A 19991-nucleotide genomic window follows, 5' to 3' on the forward strand; every position below is an offset into this window, starting at 1 on the left:
TTCATCACATTCCCAATGTGTCAGACGTTTACGTACACTCAATTAGTATTTGGTAGCATTGCCTTTAAATAATTTAAAGCCTTCCACAAGCTTCCCACAATAAGTTGGGTGAATTTTGGCCCATTACTCCTGACAGAGCTGGTGTAACTGAGTCAGGTTTGTAGGCCTCCTTGCTCGCACATGCTTTTTCAGTTCTGCCCACACATTTTCTATGGGATTGAGCTCAGGGCTTTGTGATGGCCACTCCAAAACATTGACTTTGTTGTCCTTAAGCCATGTTTCCTCCAGCATCTTCGCAAGGTCCTTTGCTGTTGTTCTGGGATTGATTTGCACTTTTCGCACCAATGTACGTTCATCTCTAGGAGACAGAACACGTCTCCTTCCTGAGCGGTATGACGGCTGCATGGTCCCATGGTGTTTATACTTGCGTACTATTGTTTGTACAGATGAACGTGGTACCTTCAGGCGTTTGGAAAATGCTCCCACGGATGAACCAGACTTGTGGGGGCCTACAATTTATTTTGATTTTCCCATGATGCCAAGCAAAGAGGCACTGAGTTTGAAGGTAGGCCTTGAAATACATCCACAGGTACACCCCCAATTGACTCGAATTATGTCAATTAGCCTATCAGAAGCTTCTAAAGCCATGACATATTTTCTGGAATTTTCCAAGCCATTTAAAGGCACAGTCAACTTAGTGTATATAAACTTCTGACCCACTGGAATTGTGATGCAGTGAATTATAAGTGAAATAATCTGTCTGTAAACAATTGCTGGAAAAATTACTTGTGCCATGCACAAGTAGATGTCCTAATCAACTTGCCAAAACTATAGTACAAGAAATGTATGGAGTGGTTGAAAAACAAGTTTTAATGACTACAACCTAAGTGTATGTAAACTTCCGGTTTCAACTGTATATCGCCTTCCCCTCTAGTGGTCGATCAGTTCGTCCACCTGGGGCATGGGGTAGGCGTCAAATTTAATGACCTCGTTCAGGCCCCGGAAGTCATTTCAGAATTTGACAGTTCCGTCCGGTTTTGGTACCAGCACTATAGGGCTAGACCACTCACTCTGGGACTCCTCCAGTACCCCCATCGCTAGTATTGGCATCACTTCCCTCTAGACTGCCACCCTTCTGGTATCCAGTATGGCCATTTACACACTTTTTTGTCCCGGACGTGTGTGTATATGATGTTCCACAAGATCCGTGTGCCCTGGCGCCTTGGAGAACACGGTCGTATTCCACTGGACCAACTCTCAGAGAGCTTTTCGTTGGGTCGGGCTGTGGTCTTCCCCCATGGAAACTTCGACGGTTGGCGGACCTTATAATGGACGTCGCCAACCTGCTCAACGATGTCGTAGGGCCACGCAGCCAGGAATTTGCTCTCTGTTGTATACACGCTCCTAGGCGTGTTGCGCCAGGGCCATGTGCTCCCTCACCACTGACCAAATCACCTTAATCCTCTCCGTCATCTCCTCCACGTGTTCCACCACGCTGTAAAGGGGCTTCGGTTGGTCCTCCCAGACCTTCTTGGCTAGGTTCAGCAGTCCGCAGGGCCGACGGCTATACAAGAGCTCAAAGGGGGAGAACTCAGTGGACGCTTGTGGTACCTCGCTCACCGAGAACATCAGGTGGGGCAACAGCTGGTCCCAGTTCCTCCCGTCTCTCTCGATGACCTTCAGCATCTGATTTAGGGTCTTATTGAATCGTTTGACTAGCCCATCCTTTTGTGGATAGTACACACTGGTCCTCACCTGTTTGATTCAGACATCTTTCATTACACGAGACATGAATGTGGTGCACTGGTCCATCAGGATTTCCCGTGGAATATCCACCCGACTGAATAGATGGAAGAGCTCCCGTGCAATACCTTTCGCTGTCATTGTGCGTAACGGGAGCATAAAATAGCCTCCAACACTCTACTCAACAAACTGGATGCAGTCTATCACAGTGCCATCCATTTTGCCACCAAAGCCCCATACACTAGCCACCATTATGACCTGTACGCTCTCGTTGGTTGGCCCTCGCTTCATACTCCTCGCCAATCCCACTGGCTACAGGTTATCTACAAGTCTCTGCTAGGTAAAGCCCCGCCTTATCTCAGCTCACTGGTCACCATAGCAGCACCCACTCGTAGCACGCGCTCCAGCAGGTATATCTCACTGGTCACCCCCAAAGCCAATTCTTCCTTTGGTCGTCTTTCCTTCCAGTTCTCTGCTGCCAATGACTGGAACGAACTGCAAAAATCTCTGATGTTGGAGACTCATATCTCCCTCACTAGCTATGTACAGATCACTGCACCTGTACATAGCCCATCTATCTACCTACCTCATCCCCATACTGTATTTATTTATTTATCTTGCTCCTTTGCACCCCAGTATCTCTACTTGCACATTCATCTTCTGCACATCTACCATTCCAGTGTTTAATTGCTATATTGTAATTACTCCGCCACCGTGGCCTATTTATTGTCTTAACTCCCTTATTTTACCTCATTTGCACTCAATGTACATAGACATTTTGTTTTCTTTTGTTCCGCTGTATTATTGACTATGTTTTGTTTATTCCATGTGTAATTCTGTGTTGTTGTATGTGTCGAATTGCTATGCTTTATCTTGGCCAGGTCGCAGTTGCAAATGAGAACTTGTTCTCAACTAGCCTACCTGGTTGAATAAAGGTTAAATAAATAAATAAATAAAAATGGGATCGCCTCTGGATACCGGGTGGTATAATCCACAATTACCAGGATGTATTTGTGGCCCCTCGTGCTCTTCACCAACGGACCCACCAGATCCATCGCCACCCGCTCAAACGGCACCTCTATAATGGGCAGGGGAACGAAAGGGTTTCTATAATATGCCCTCAGGGCTGTGATCTGGCACTTCCGGGCAGGTACAGCAGTAGTCCTCAATGGCGCACTTGACTCCGGGCCAGTGGGATTGATTCCCAATCTGCTCACTGGTTTTCTCCTTCCCCAGGTGTGCCCCGAGCAGGTGGGTGTGGGCGAGCTGCAAGACTGTACTAACATACTGGTTGGGTATGAGGAACAATTATTTTGTCTCCCCATTGCGCTTTACTATCTGATATAATAAATTTGGCTTGATGGCGAAGTGTGGGTAGCGCCACTCACTTACCCCAGGTAACAGCGCGCCTTTCACCGCGATCACCTGCCCCTCGCGTTCTGGAGGTTGGCGTCCTCTAATTGGGCCGTTTCGAACTGGCCCGTGAGGATTCCCCTGTCGGGCGGCCCATTTGGTGCCTCCACCTCCATAAAGGGGAGCCTGAGGTCCTCCTCTGACGATGGCTCGTTTCCATGCACAGGGTCATCTCCCTCCTCCTGGTCCGACAGTGGAAAGCTCATACGGCGGGACGTGGGTTGCGCAGGCGACAGTCCTTTTTCCTCACGCGCCTCTCCAGGTCCCTCCTCCCCACTGCCTGAAATATCGGGCAATCTCTACTGAGGAGATGGGCAGGTTAGGAACCCAAACGCAAACTCTCCATCCGGGTTACCCTGGAACTGGTGGATGCGGCAGGCATGGCTCCTCCCGGCCGGGGCAGCTCCATGCGAGGTGTCCCGGCTTGCCGCACTCAGTCGTGGACCAGTTGTACACGGCATGCGAGGCTGAATCCATAACGGCTCAGGATCTTGCATTTGAGTCCCTCATAATTCGCTGCCTGGTTGGCATTCAAGTCGAGGTAGGACTTCTGGGCCTTCCCGGAGAGGTAGGGTGCCAAAAGGCTGGGCCACCTTTCCCGCTGCGCCGTCCTCTCGAAGGTGCACAAATACATCCTTCTCCGTTAGCTTGACCAGGAACTGATTCGGGCTAGACTCCTGGGCCGTACCACCTTTCAGCTGGATTACCTAACCTGGAGAGCCTGTTGCTTCTGCTGGCTGAGGATAAACTGAGCCACCAGTTCCTCCTTGGTAATCTGCGTATGCTCGACCCCACGGCACCCAAAGCTACTGAGATGCTTGTGTTCTCTACCGTATGTGGTAAACTGTGGAGTGTTGGGTTGAGCGCACAGAGATGGACACAGAGACAGGGACAGGGAGGTTCTAGTCAGAAAACACAACTTTACTAGGCAACAAAAAAATGGGTACCTCTACTCTGTGTCTCACAAAGACACGGCGGTTGGAACCAAAAATCTCAAATTTGGATTCATCAGACCAAAGGACAGATTTCCACCACAACATAATAACTTAGGGTTGGCTCGGTCCTTCTCATATTCAGCTCTGTGTCTCTGGGAGTTTTATTTCCCCCTATAGGCTCACCCCTTGCCTCTCTCTTTTTCTCTCTTGTGTTGCGCTACGGTGCTCCATTTATGTGGCCTGCGCGGCTGGTTGGCACTCTCCCCTAATTACCCCTAATTGGTGCCATTAGCGTCGGGGTGCCCAGCCTGGGTACTCCCAGCAGAGGGAGCCAACGTCGCGGCATGTACCTCCCCTCTATCACCAACCCCCGGGGTAGACCCCCGGGATACCACAGTGCGTTGAACACGATAGGGCCAAGTAGTGGAATAGTGGTGAGGTTTTAATGGGTGTAGGGTTAGCTGGTAAGGCACATTTCTCTGTCCTTTTTCCCCTTCCCTTTTTGTGTCACAGACTGTAATGAATTCACACTCCAGAACAGTAGGAGGAAACACAGGGCTAGATAAGATAAATAGATTAATAGGACGGCCTCACGATAGGAAGCGGGAAGATGGCAGAAATGGAGGTTTGGTTTGAAACTGCTAGTGAGTCGGGTGAAGATAATAGCACAGAGAGTGAGAATGAGAGGGTTACAGTGGCAAAGAAAAAGGGAAACTAGAGAAGTAAAGCTGTGGAGGAAAACAGGAAGCCACTTGATTTGTTTTACTCAGAGTGAGTGTTTTGAATCAATGCTACCTGGGAAATCTGTTTAACTTCTCGAGGAAGTGTGGGTGAGATTCACAAGAAGGGGACTTTTTATGTGTCTGTGTCTGCGGATCAGAAGAAACATGTTTTAAGACTGAAAAAGATATCGGAGTGGAATGTTTCCTGTATAGTTTTTTTTGTAGCAGTGCGCCTATCAAGGGTGTTATTTCTGGGGTGGTGCAAGAAGTAAAGGCTGAGGATGTAATTGAAGACATACAGCAACAGACAAAAGTTTGGACACACCTACTCATTCAAGGGTTTTTCTTTATTTTTACTATTTTCTACATTGTAGAATAACAGTGAAGACATAACAACTATGAAATAACAGAAATCTTATAGTATCTATTTTAGATTTTAGATTCTTCAAAGTAGCCACCCTTTGCCTTGATGACAGCTTTGCACACTCTTGGCATTCTCTCAACCAGCTTCACCTGGAATGCTTTTCCAACAGTCTTGAAGTAGTTCCCACATATGCTGAGAACTTGTTGGCTGCTTTTCCTTCACTCTGCGGTCCAACTCATCCCAAACCATCTCAATTGGGTTGAGGTTGGGTGATCTGATGCAGAACTCCATCACTCTCCTTCTTGGTCAAATAGCCTTACGCAGCCTGGAGGTGTGTTGGGTCATTGTCCTGTTGAAAAACAAATGATAGTCCCAATAACGCTGCAGAATGCTGTGGTAGCCATGCTGGTTAAGTGTGCCTTGAATTCTAAATAAATCTCCTCCTCCATGCTTGACGGTGGGAACCACACATGCAGAGATCATCCGTTCACCTACTCGACGCAGAGTAAGTGAAAGGATGATCTCCGCATGTGATCTCCGCATCCGTTCACCTACTCTGCGTCTCACAAAGACACGGCGGTTGGAACCAAAAATCTCAAATTTGGATTCATCAGACCAAAGGACAGATTTCCACCATTCTAATGTCTAGTGCTTGTGTTTCTTGGCCCAAGCAAGTCTCTTCTTTTAATTGGTGTCCTTTAGTAGTGGTTTCTTTGCAGCAATTTGATCATTGAAGGCCTGATTCACACAGTCTCCTCTGAACAATTGATGTTGAGATGTTTCTAGTACTTGAACTCTGTGAAACATTTATTTTGGCAGCAATTTCTGAGGCTGGTAACTCTAATGAACTTATCCTCTGCACCAGAGGTAACTCTGAGTCTGCCTTTCCTGTGGCGGTCCTCATGAGAGCCAGTTTCATCATAGCTCTTGATGGTTTTTTGCGACTGCACTTGAAGAAACTTTCAAAGTCCTTGAAATGTTCTGGATTGACTGATGGGCTGTCATTTCTCTTTGCTTATTTGAGCTGGTCTTGCCATAATATGGACTTGGTCTTTTACCAAATAGGGCTATCTTCTGATTGGCTCAAACGCATTAAGAAGGAAAGAAATTCCACAAAAAAACAAGGTGCACCTAAACTTAATTGAAATGCATTCAAGGTGACTTACCTCATGAAGCTGGTTGAGAGAATGCCAAGAGTGTGCAAAGCTGTCATCAAGGTAAAGGGTGGCTACTTTGAAGAATCTCAAATATAAAATATGTTTAGATTTGTTTAACACTTTTTTTGTGACTACATGATTCCATATGTGTTATTTCGTAGTTTTGATGTCTTCACTATTATTCTACATTGTAGAAAAAAATAAAAATAAAGAAAAACCCTTGAATGAGTAAATGTGTGTCCAAACTTTTGACTGGTAGTGTAAATGGAGTGGTTGGTGCACGTCGACTGGCCGGTTGGTGGACGGAGAAAATAAATTCACTTCATCCATGCTACTGTTCTTTGATAAAGACTCTCTCCCTTCTCATATAAGTTAGGATTCCTAAGGTACCCTGTAAGAGCTTTTGTACACAAGCCCCTTCAGTGTCATAAATGTAAAAGATTTGGTCACGTGTCAAGTGTGTGCAGAAGGGAAGAGTATCATGAAGGGAAATGCTGCAACTGTGGAGGTGAACATGTGCCTGAATTCCTGGGGTGTCTTGTTAGGGTGAGTGAGAATGAGGTGGCGAGGGTAAGGAGTGTCCAGTGTGTCTCCTATCTGGAGGCGGTGAGAAGATTGGAAGGAACGAGTGGCGGGGAAGAAGCAATGGTAGTAGAGCCTCCAAGACCAGTGAACCGAGGGATAATGAAATGCTACGTGTTAAAAAAGTGGACTTTGTATTATTTATTGCAGTGTTCATAATCTGTACAGCACAAGTGGAGAAGAAGTGGAAGTAAATAGGAATCATTGTGAATGCAGCTGAACATTTTTTGTGGTCTTCAGGATTTCATAGCCGAGGACATTCAAGAAATCCTGTCGGTAAATGTTCCGCTATCACAGACCTCTGAGCCTGTGTAAGGATGTATTTTGGAGTGGACTGTGACTGAAGAAGTAGGATGGGTTTTATTAGTTGACGTGTCTAATTTGGTATTTTATATGATCTCGTTTTTCACGCAGTTTTTTAATTTTCTCATTCAATACCCCGTCCAGCTGGTGGCAGTAATGCATCAATGACATTGGATGCCAACCACCGGTAAACCTCATCGAGGTAGAAGAGGTCGGCCTCACACTCCAGTACAGTGGGTGGCGGTGTATGTAGCTTTCAGCTGGTTGCGATCCGACAATACACATTTTAATAAGAAGAAAGAATCCGAAAAAGACATGAGACAACGACCCAACTCATTCTCGTTTGGCAGCTGAAACTAAACCACAGCGGAAAAGAGTCACCGTCGCAAGTTCTAGGCTCCTGTTGGTGGGTTAGATACAGAGAAGCTAGTGAACTTGTTTTGCTTGTTAGCCGTGTATTTATGTGAGGGTGTTGTTTGGTTACTTAATCCGGATTCCTCCAAAATGCCTAACATAAAGATATTCAGCGGTACCTCTCATCCGGACCTTGGCCAAAAAATTTCCGACCGCCTGGGACTTGAGCTGGGGAAGGTTGTGACCAAAAAATTCAGCAACCAGGAGACATGGTAGGTTAAAAGTGTTTTAAACAATGAATATATTTGACCGAGTACCAGCTAGCTACGGTTATTTATTTTTACCAGTGGGTGAATGTTCTGCCTGGGAATGTTGCTTTGGTTGTTAGCTAGTCTACAGTAACGTTAGCCAGTTAGCTAAAGTTAGCCCACATGGCCGATTGAAAGCGCGAGTGAGTGTGGTAGTTATTGTTGCTAGTTAGCTAACTAAATTAGCTTACGGCCAACGTGTTCCACAACTAATCTAGCTAGCTAACTAGCATTACTTAGCTTTGTTGTTTAAAAAGTTGACGGTAAGGGCAGGAGGCCTAACGTTGGAACTGCAACAGCCCAAAATCCATGTGGACTATTGTAATGCCGGGCATACACAACACGTTTTTTGCCGGCCTAGACGAATTTTCATGATCGGGGTGAAATCCTATGTATGAACTTGGACTAGGATCAGTACCTCTGGACTCGCGCAGTTTGAGCGGGTGAAGGGCATGCCGGTGGTGGCTGTTCTGTTTTCCAGACCCTTGTCGGATGATGTTCTGATAATGTTTCTTGTAGTATGAGCAGTGCTACGACGCGATTGGTCAAGGACTACTGCCATTAGCCAATGTGCACTCAGCATGTTAGACCAAAACAAGGATGGAAGAGGAAAGTAACAATTCGCAGGTTGTCACTGGTTACCACAGCCCAAAACGAAAATTGGGGTCATAATTTAAGGTTAGGGTTAGGCGCAGTGTAGTTAAGGTTAGGTTTCAAATCAGATTTTAATAATTGTTTGCAGAAATCGTAGTGGTTTAAGGCATAATTATGACTCGAGACCTATCACAAAGGCCCAATAGTGTGTGATTGTGGCCCTGGGAGTTCCTGCATATGGCCATTCCTGCTTCTTTTTTTCAGGGATAAAGGACACTATCTACCGGTACTATGTACTCGCTGCCCCAGACTTACATAATTAGACAGTGGAGATGCTCATGATTTTAAATGTAGAAATCGACATATACACACTAGAGGTCGACCGATTGATCGGAATGGCCGATTAATTAGGGTCGATTTTCAAGTTTAAATAACAGTCGGAAATCGATTTGGCCGATTTTTTTTATTTTTTATTTTGCAACCTTACAATTAACTAGTCCAACGCTTCACCTGCCTCTCATTGCACTCCACGAGGAGCCTGCTTGTTACGCGAATGCAGTAAGAAGCCAAGGTAAGTTGCTAGCTAGCATTAAACTTACCTTATAAAAAAACAATCAGTCAATCATAATCACTAGTTAACTACACATGGTTGATGATATTACTAGTTTATCTAGTGTGTACTGCGAACGCGATACACAATATCCGGGATTTGCATTTGGCCACTAGCATTTTGGCAGAAAATGGTGTTTCACAAGGAAAGTATGCATATTTTCCCAGTTATTTTTATTTTTTTTCCGCCTTCTTACCATTAAATAAAGTTGAGGAAATTGAAGCCTACCGGATTCTGTAATGGGGTATGTTTTAGGTACGAACCGGTTCATGAGAGCGAGAGATACAAATGTATTGCAGGCTGCTTACAATGCATTTGGACGGTAAGATGACACTACTCAATACCGTCATCTGGTGTCCTTTGTGCTACAAAAGACCATAGCTCTACTGGTAAAATGCACAAAGGGTGTACTCTGGACCGAGCAAAATTGTGTAACCGGAAAGGGTAGGGAACCACTGCTCTACTAAGGGTAGTTGATTTGTAACAACTGATTTTCCCTTCAACATAATTGAAAGTTGTCTTATCAAACCAGTTATCTTTTCATATTGCCATATTACTTGCTACTCGTGAGTTGTTGTACTGTTCCTATTAGTGATATAAAATCCCATGATCCAGTAGTCTTTGACTTGCTTACCTGTGGCCGGGTATAAGTAACAAGTGCCTTTTGAGATGTAAAAAGCCTGAGGAGTTGGTTTACCTGGAGGTTTGTAATGATGGTGCTGATACTGATCGTTGACATCCATTGGGTTGTTCAAACTCCACAGTTTCTTCAAGTTAAATGGTGGTGGTATAATATGCAGGAATCACTCTGCCATTTCCTGGTTGCTAAAATTCTAATAGTTTGCCTAATTTCAGTTTGTGAAGAAACAAGCAATGTATAAAATAGTCACTGTACCATCTAAACCGCTGCAAAATATATTCGCTAAAAAAAATATTGTATTTTTCAGCTGTTTGAAGCTGGTTAACAAAACTGAAAAGTAAAAGATGCAGAAAATGTAAGAATGGGAAGTATAGAAAATGTCCACAAAAGGTATTTACTGCTCCTTAGTCTTGCATTTAAATGAGTGACCGATCTATAACTCAGATTTCTATGTGAATTTGGTTGGGTCGCCCAAACAATTACATATCGCAGCTTTAAACGACAGAATAAATGTTAGGACAGGAATGTATGACTGAATTAGGCCTGACCCCATTTAGTTGACTGGTTGATGGGCTGTTGGTCAACCTGAGATTGTTTTGTTGAGCAGTTGCAAAAAATGGCACGTCTTGATTGACGCCTGTTTCAGTGGACTAATCCATTGCGGAGGCCGCGGGGATGGCACACCAATACCACCGGTAGTACATTTACTGTTAATTCCCAGAATTTGTAACCTACAATGTTTGTTTGGGTAACTTCATTTCTGTTAATACATTCTTTATTATTATTTGTCTTTTACAGTTGCCATTTTCAGAGTTGACACGTTGTTTGCAGAGCACACAACCTAGGCTACACTTGTGAAAAACAAGTTTTGGTTTTTTTTTTATCTCCATTTACGATTTGTCAATTTATTAATTGTTTTGTTTGGAGTGCTCCTGTCAATGTTGATTAAGGATGCACACCTGAATACGCATAGAAGTAGGCCTAGGCTACCTGGCCTGCGCACAAATGTAGGCTTATAAATGTGCCCACTTGGAGATCTGATAGTATGTCTGTCTTCACTCACCACCACTAATGAGCTGAGGAACTTCTTAAAGTAAGTTTTTCTTCACCTCAAACAGAAAGTAATTTTATACTGAACAAAAATATAAATGCAACATTTCAACAATTTTACTGAGTTACAGTTCATATATGGAAATCAGTAAATGTTAAATATATGAATTAAGCCCAAATCTATGGATTTCACATGACTGAGAATACAGATATGCATCTATTAGTCATAGATACTAAAAAAAATCAAATGTAGGGACATGGACCAGAACCAGTCACACCAGATACTGACCACCATTTGCCTCATGCAGACCAACACATCTCCTTCGCATAGAGTTGATCAGGCTGTTTGGAACATTTCATGAAATATATATTTAATATTATTTAATATTTAATATGAATTAATATTAATATTTCATGAAATATAGGACCAACGCTTTAAATGTTGCGTTTATATTTTGGGTCATAGAGAATGACAATAGTTCCTCAATGTAGCCTATTTGAAAAATCTTTCCAGCTCTCTCCCTTTTGATAACCACTTGGAGTGAAGGGGGGGGGGGGGAAATCACGCTCTGATCCGGTGGAAACACCATAAAATTGTCTTACCTGATTGCTTATTATCTCTAGCGCAAATAGCCCACATCTGTGTCTGTCTGAAGCTCACTGGCAAAACTCTGAGGGTCCAGAATATTTTATACAATGTCTTAAGTTTATTTGTGCAAGCTTGTGGCTGGACCTAGTTGATACAATGTTTTCAAGTTTCTTGCAGACAGCCCATGCATAACCATGTGATTTTATTTTTTATCAGGATATTTCTTACTGCTGGCTGCAATATTTTTATTGTTGAATTTACGTAGGCTATTTTTAAATAGATGGCAATGCTTACTTTTAGATTTGTATAATTCATTGTATATAATTTTTATTAATCACATGACAATGATTTTGCGATATGAAGGCTTTATTATAAAATAAATGAAATGCTTTCACAAATGTGCAGATGAAAATCATAACTGGCGAGCAGATCGTTAGAAAGGGTAAGATAAATTGGCATTCCAAATGGAAAAGGTTGCCGACCCCTGGTGTAACCTATTATCGGAAACTTCGGGAGCATAATGGCAGAATCTGTGAAGGCCAGTGGGAGGTGGTGGTTCAGGAACCCTTTCCCCCTGCTGGTTAGGCTATCTTGATCTCTGGCTCCCTCTTGAGTAATTTGTCTTAATTATTGAATCACCGTTTGCTTAAAGCATCAGACAATCTTAGTAGCCTACATATAGTTGATTTTATTGAGAGTGCGCGTGAGAGGGGTTTTAAAATTTTGAACAGCATTTATTTTCTTTTTTTGTTGTGAATATATGGATCATTCGTTGAGTGTTTTTGTCTATTGACCTGGAAGCCCATGATGCCATGATTTATGTACATTAACAGATTGGTCTTCATGTTCTCTACCTGTCACCATGTTTAGCCTACTGTCTGACACAATCTATGATTTGATCCTGCAGCGTGGAGATCGGGGAGAGTGTCAGAGGAGAGGATGTCTACATTGTCCAGAGTGGTTGTGGTGAGATTAATGATAACTTAATGGAGCTCCTCATCATGATCAATGCCTGTAAGATTGCCTCTGCCTCACGAGTCACGGCTGTCATCCCCTGTTTCCCATATGCAAGACAAGACAAGAAGGACAAGGTGGGGGTGAGGGAAACTTAAATAGTTTGTTCTGTTCACAGCATCAACACACTTCACATCCATATAAATCAGTCTATTTGCTTTGATTTCATATATTTGACTGCTTCACAGAAATGCCATATTGGGCAAACCAATTTGGTTGATTAGAATATAACTGCCAAAGCTAATTCAGAAAGGAGATTGATCTCCCTCTTAGTAAATTGTTTTAATTGCATTTTCTCAATGGACCTTCTGCATGCATTGTATGAGAATAGAGATTAGCAATGTTTTTCTAAACAGAGTCGGGCTCCCATCTCTGCAAAGCTGGTAGCCAACATGTTGTCAGTGTCAGGAGCCGATCACATAATCACCATGGACCTGCATGCCTCGCAGATACAGGTGAGCCTTCTGGCACATTATTTGGTTTGTTCCATCTATATTGCAGTCACTAGTGTGACAACTAAGTACAAATGATTGATTAGGCTATGAGATAGTTAAGTACTATAAACGGGTTGCCTGACAACGTCACAAATGCTGCACGCACATCGCAAGTGTAGAAGGCTGTGTTAGGATTCTGAGCGATCAGGTGTAATTGTTGCTTGACAAGAAGCTGTCTTGTGGGGAATCCTAGGTGGCTGGTTTCAGATAAATGTATTTTTGTAGTGCTGAGAAATAAGAGCTTTTTGAAGTCTGTTTGGTTTTAGCTAGATTATTACAAAATAATCATGGTTTTCAGTTTCTATATTTGTTTTTGTATTTTACATTAAATGCATTATCAAATTATTTAGCGCTTTTTAATGTAAAAGCCAGTCAAAAATGGTGAACATTCAATTGCCAAAACATTGAAAATATTCCCTTGTCTGTCAGGTCCACATAGGAATGTATATTTTTTTCATTCCTAAAAGTAATCTCATCACTGCTCAGGCAGTAGCAGCCAGCCAGAAAAACATCTAACGTTATCTCTGTTCTCCCCATACTTTACTGTCTTTAGTCATCCTATTTAGCTAGGCCAGCCGGCCTAAATATGCTGCAGAGCTGTCTGATAATCATTCTGCTAGTTCTTCAAAGTAGATGAGGCATACTTTCACAAACTCTCTATCCCTCTTGTCGTTTTGTCTACATTCCTCCCGTGTGGTCTTGGGTGTATCTAACCTAATGTAGCAGGCATCAGTGAATCTATCTGTGAGCCGGAAAAGAACCGGCGCAATGGATTATGGTCATTGTAGTTAACTACTACTGTTCTGTGCTGAACTAGGTTGAATATTTTCTTAGTGAAAAGTACAACTCCCTTCAGCCCAGCATCCCATATAGTTCTTGACTTCATTTCTCTCATGACTGATTTGATGTCTCTAGATAAATGTTGCATTGGGCTCAAAAAACCCGCCTGAACTAAATGGGATTCAAGTACGCTGAACAAAAATATAAACCTAACGTGCAACAATTTCAAAGATTTTCCTTAGTTTCAGTGATATGAGGAAATCGGTCAATTTAAATGAATGCATTGGGCCCTAATCTAAGTATTTCACATGACTGAGAATACAGATATGGATCTGTTGGTCACCATATACTGTACCTTAAAAGGTAGGGGTTTGGATCAGAAAAGCAGTCAGTGTGACCACCATATTTTCCTCATGCAGCGCAACACATCTCCTTCGCTTAGAGTTGATCAGGCTGTTGATTGGCCAGTGGAATGTTGTCCGACTTCTCGTCAATGGCTGTGCGGAGTTGCTGGATATTGGCAAGAACTGAAACGCTGTCGTACACCTTGATCCAGAGCATCCCATACATGCTCAATGGTGACATGTCTGGTGAGTATGCAGGTCATGGAAGAATTTTCAGCTTCTAGGAATTGTGTACAGATCCTTGCGACATGGAGCTGTGCATTATCATGCTGAAACATGAGGTGATGGTGGCGGATGAATGGCACGACAATGGGCATCAGGATCTCGTGACGGTATCTCTGTGCATTAAAATTACCATCGATAAAATGCAATTGTTCGTTGTCCGCAGCTTATGCATGCCCATACCATCACTCCACCGCTACCATGGGGAAATCACAATGTTGACATCAGCATTCTGATGTCACACATGCTGTCTGCATCTGCCCGGTACAGTTGAAACAGGCATTCATCCGCGAAGAGCACACTTCTCCAGCGTGCCAGTGGCCATCGACGGTTAGCATTTTCCCACTGAAGTCGGTTACGATGCTGAACTGCACTAAGGTCAAGACCCTGGACTACAAGCACACAGATGAGCTTCCCTGAGATTGCTTCTGACAGTTTGCGCAGAAATTATTTGGTTGTGCAAACCCTCAGTTTAATCAGCTGTCTGGGTGGATGGTCTCCGATGGTCCGCAAGTGAAGAATTTGGATGTGGAGGTCCTGGGCTGCCGTGGTTACACATGGTCTGCGGTTGTGAAGCCAGTTGGACGCACTGCCAAATTCTCAAATGACATTTGAGGTTGCTTTGCACACCCCCTCAACTTGAGACATCTGTGGCATTGTGTTGAGTGACACAAATGCACATTTTAGTGGCCTTTTATTGTCCCCAGCACAAGGTGCACCTGTGTATTGATCATGCTGTTAAATCAACTTGATATGCCACACCTGTTAGGTGGATGGATTATCTTGGCAAAGTAGAAATGCTCACTATGGGGATGTAAACAAATTTGGTCACAATTCTTTTTTTAAATGGAACATTTCTGTTATCTTTTATTTCAGCTCATGAAACATGGGATCAATACTTAACACGTTTGTATAATTTTGGTTCAGTGCAATTGAACCGATGTTAGTCAGTTGTTTAATAACCGAAAACCCCCTCAAATTAAGTTATTTCCGCCGCACTAGTATCTTGTTCATGATACCATGTCTTATTTTGACTTATGCCACGTCTATGATATGACCATTTTGCTAACTAACAACTGTTACGATGTATTTGAGACTTATTTTGTAAACATGTCAACTGTATAAGTGCTTATTTTGCAAATGTATTTGTTTTTAATAAACATTTGGATCAAAATATAGTTTACATGTTGTCAACCCCATCTGTATTGCCCCGAAGAGGTGCGTGCATCGGTTTTGTTTCTAAACAACATGCTGTCAATAGTGAGCCACGTGAAAGTTTCTCCAAAAATCTGTTGCAAGTAAGGCCGTTTGAAGACACTGACTGACTAGTGATCCTTTATCTTATCACGGGTTTGCTCACTGTATGCCTCTGTAGGGGTTCTTTGATATCCCTGTGGACAATCTATACGCGGAGCCAGCTGTGCTGAAATGGATCAAAGAGAACATCAATGAGTGGAAGAATTGCACCATTGTGTCTCCTGATGCTGGAGGAGCCAAAAGGTAGATTGGAGGAGGCCAATGGGCCTGTAGATGCTTCATCATTACAATGGGTCAAAATGACAGATTTGAGTTGTTCGAAATATTAGCATTATTGAAAGGATTGTTCTTGCTCAATTCATTATTTAAGGGATTTGTCAAGTTCACCTCATTCAACCTATGGGAATAGGCTGAATAGGAAAGTAATAGGAAAGTATTTTTGATACCATCCTTACAGTGCTTGGATTAATCATAGAATCATAAAACTGTGTCTTACTATATATTCCCTTCCTCCTATAGATGTCAACCATTCCACAAAGTCACATCACTTGCAGTACCATAACCGTACCAATCTGTGGATTCCCTTTGCAGGGTCACCTCTATAGCAGACAGGCTGAATGTGGACTTCGCCCTAATCCACAAAGAGCGGAAGAAGGCTAACGAGGTGGACCGCATGGTCCTGGTGGGAGACGTGAAGGACCGAGTGGCCATCTTGGTTGATGACATGGCAGACACATGCGGCACCATCTGCCACGCTGCAGATAAGTGAGTCGCTACTGTGTTTAAGCTGCATACATTTACAGAGATTGAATATAAAATATTTTAAATGTACAACAAATACAGACAAGAGCTATTACATCCGTTTTTAAGGAAGTCTCTGAAAATAAAATGTATGGATCGCAAAGTTTTTATTTTTTTATTTTTTACAAACAGAATGTGAAGATTCAACCAAATGTTTTGTTTCTGAATATCCAGGCTAGTGTCTGCTGGAGCCACAAAGGTCTATGCCATCTTGACCCATGGGATCTTTTCAGGCCCTGCTATCACCCGCATCAACAACGCCTGTTTTGAGGCTGTGGTTGTCACAAATACCATCCCTCAGGAGGATAAGATGAAACACTGTTCAAAAATACAGGTTAGAATCGCAAGCTCATCACAGTAGCTCAGCACCTGATGTTTCCCTGTAGTTGCAGAGTTTAGATTACTTGGGGAATTGAAACATAAACATTCCATTATTTTCAAAAATTATAAGTTGTTTTGACAAATGTTTTTCTTTCACAAATAACAGATCACATGACACTCAAGCACATACCAACCTCCCTCCACCTCATGAAAACCATTCAAACGTTGTCCAAACAATGTTCAATGATTACCTAAGCAGCAGGCTGTCAACAATCTTAATTTCAATGGCTCAGCATGTTGCCTGGACTACTTACATTTCTGCTTGATTGATTCTTACTGTGTCTAACTCCTTACTGTTCTGAACGTTTCCAAATCTTTGAGTTTAGTTACTGCAGTGTTTCCTCTGGAAGAATTTGTAATAGGGATTCTATAATATTTATGAAGGACTTAAACTCAATTCTGGTGACTTTTTTTTAAAAGGACCCCACCACCCCCGGTTACCACTACTCAACAAAAAATCTGTCTCATCAAAATTGAAGTCACTCCCCAAAAATTATTTTGAGTTATGATGGCATTTTAACCCAAGTTACCCTACAATTGACCCGTGTTACATTTAGCCCCACTCTCCCCTATGCACTAACAGCAAATTGTGGAGTGGTAACACGCTTAGCCATGCCACTGCTAAAAACTCAGGGTTTAAAATGGTGCAGTTCATGCATATTTAGGAGATGAGAAATAAAGTAGGAATCAAAAGCTAAGATCCCCCTGTTTTCCCCGTGATAGGAAGAATTGTTGTGCATTGACTGCTTGTCAGAATGCATGTTTCACGCCCTATGGCACCTGTAACTTGAATGGGCCTCGGAATATGTATCTCGCGTAGAACACACACAAACACGATGACAAAATGTATAAACTATTCTAGTATGGGGTTGTCTGAATTTTCTATTCATTACTCATTTTGTTTGCAGAGGAAGTAAATGTGGACTGATCCTGGATCTTCAAAGTGTGCCTTGGCAAAACATTTTGTTCAATATTTTTTTGAGTGCAATGATTTTGCCTTGGCGCAACGCCACTGACCTACTGGTGGTGGTGTTTCGTTAACCAATTGCTTTCTTTCTGGTTTGAAATGTTTATCTGTGGGGGAAATAAGTTTGGGTGATAATTTGGTTTATACATTTTTTTTTTCCTCCCCCCACCCTTCAGGTTATTGACATCTCCATGATTCTAGCCGAGGCTATTCGCCGGACACACAACGGCGAGTCAGTGTCATATCTCTTCAGCCATGTTCCCTTGTAACATCCCTTGAACAACCCCACCCTGCTTTCACCGGAAACCTGTACCAAAGGACGGATGTCTGGAGCACCACCATCATCTCAACCCATCCATTTATTTCCCATGGAAGGAAGAAAGGACATACTGTGGGGTCAATTTATAAAATAGCTCCTTGCCAATATTCTGTTACAGTGCACTGGCTATCAACTGGTTTGACCTTTTGACTTACCAAATGAAGATTTTAGTTAATTGGTGTATTAATATGCCAGGCTGTTTCATATTGGCATTGTCTGCCATGTTTCATAGGCATTGTGTATTACAAGATTGAAAAGCTCTAGTTTACATTGCTGCTGAAAGCCATTTTGAGAGAAATGTTCACGCCAATATGGCATTATGTTTAAGGAGCTTGTTATTTTGTTACTGATCTGTTTTCCGCTACAGGGCGGTCTATCTACTTGCATTTCCTAGATAATGTTATAATTTTGAGATGCTTGTACTGATAGAACTCTGCGTTTACACAGTTCAACAACAAAACATTGTGTACTGTTTTACATCCACGCTTTAGTTAGACTTTAGTTGTTTTCATGCCTTTGTATTTCAAGCTATATTCTAGGGCGTGTTTGCAGTTCCAATTCCAAGTGTCCTTAGTTCTATGCCTTGGTGTGTTGATACCATGATTTTAATATTTAGTTGCCTGATTTTTATGTAGTTGTAATCAAAGCATGACTTGCAGTGCACACATACAGGTAACTGCCAAAATAAAGGAAACACCAGCATACACTGTAAAGTGTCTTAATAGAGCGTTGGGCCACCACGAGCCACGAGAACAGCTTCAATGTGCCTTGGCATAGATTCTACAAGTCTCTGGAACTATATTGGAGGAATGCGACACCATTCTTCCACGAGAAAGTCCATCATTTGGTGTTTTCTTGATGGTGGTGGAAAACACTCAGGCACTGCTCCAGAATCTCCCATAAGTGTTGAATTGGGTTGAGACCCTTTAAACCCCCTATGCTCCTTTGAGACCTCTCTTTCAAAGTCACTGAGATCTCTTTTAGACATGGTAGCCAAAATAATGGGAAACGGGGCATTTTTATACTTGACCATAAGCATGCTGGGATGTTTAAATTGCGTAATTAACTCAAACCCCATCTATGTGGTTGCAACTGCTTTCAACATACTTTGAATCCCTCATTCACTCAAGTATTTCCTTTTATTTTGGTATTTACCTCTACCTAATGAATGTGATTCAATATCATGCACATCTGCCATATTTTATTCATCAAGCAATAAGGCATGTAGTGCATGGAGCCTAATGTAACTGTCACATTATTTGAGCTTTACGAATCCAAGTGGTTTTGCGTAGCGGTATTGGAAATGTAAATGATATTCATTTCCACGCTAAAACTCGGGAATCCTAAGGGCACTCGCCACTTGGGGTAGCATGCACCCTTTCAAAACTTCAGTCTTCTATTTCGAAAATGGCTTGTGTAGCTCAAAGCCTGCCCATGTGTAAGGCCTGCTTACATATTTTTCTTTCGAGTATTAAGTATTGTCAGTCCGTCCTATAACTCTCAAACACGGCTGTAGCTGCTTCAATTCTCGGTAAATGCAATCCACACCAAGCCCATTATACCCCATAATCGAATCTGATTTTACTGTTTAAGCCAATGTGTCTGATTTTAGCTGAGTTTATAGTTCTTTAAACCTACTCTGGCACCTCTTGATTGGTTTGAGGATCCCTGTTGCCTTAAAGTGAAAATGTGCCAGATTTAATATTGTTTCTATAAGATTTCCTGCCTTCTCCACAACATCGAGACTAGAATTGAATGTATTGGGTTATGAACTGGGAACAATAAAATTATATCTGGAATTTTGAATAGATAAAAAGTGTATCTATGCAATTCAAATTACCGACCTGGGAGTGGGGAACTTGGCAGTCAGAGGGTTTAGTCTAAAGTCCCTGTTATGTTCATATGTATGCATTGTATTCCCTTGCTGTATAATAAAACCATTTCCTTTGGGATAGATGCATCACACAAAAACACTGCGTGCCTTCTAC

General features: G+C 42.5%; 1 protein-coding gene across 2 annotated transcripts; it reads left to right on the forward strand.

The window, feature by feature from the left end:
- The first annotated feature begins 7439 nt into the window (after positions 1 to 7439).
- LOC139418342 (ribose-phosphate pyrophosphokinase 1) lies at positions 7440 to 19974 on the forward strand. 2 transcript variants are annotated; one of them, XM_071167717.1, is made up of 7 exons: positions 7440 to 7845; positions 12272 to 12461; positions 12735 to 12833; positions 15654 to 15778; positions 16127 to 16300; positions 16511 to 16670; positions 17861 to 19974. In XM_071167717.1, exons 1-7 carry the CDS (start codon positions 7724 to 7726, stop codon positions 17951 to 17953), a joined length of 963 nt encoding a protein of 320 aa, XP_071023818.1. In that variant the 5' UTR covers positions 7440 to 7723; the 3' UTR covers positions 17954 to 19974. The 2 variants fall into 2 exon arrangements, with proteins under 2 accessions (XP_071023818.1, XP_071023819.1); XM_071167718.1 differs by having other exon boundaries at positions 7447 to 7845; positions 12272 to 12455.
- Positions 19975 to 19991: the final 17 nt, after the last annotated feature.

This window comes from Oncorhynchus clarkii, chromosome 10, assembly GCF_045791955.1.
Source record: "Oncorhynchus clarkii lewisi isolate Uvic-CL-2024 chromosome 10, UVic_Ocla_1.0, whole genome shotgun sequence".
NCBI lineage: Eukaryota > Metazoa > Chordata > Actinopteri > Salmoniformes > Salmonidae > Oncorhynchus > Oncorhynchus clarkii.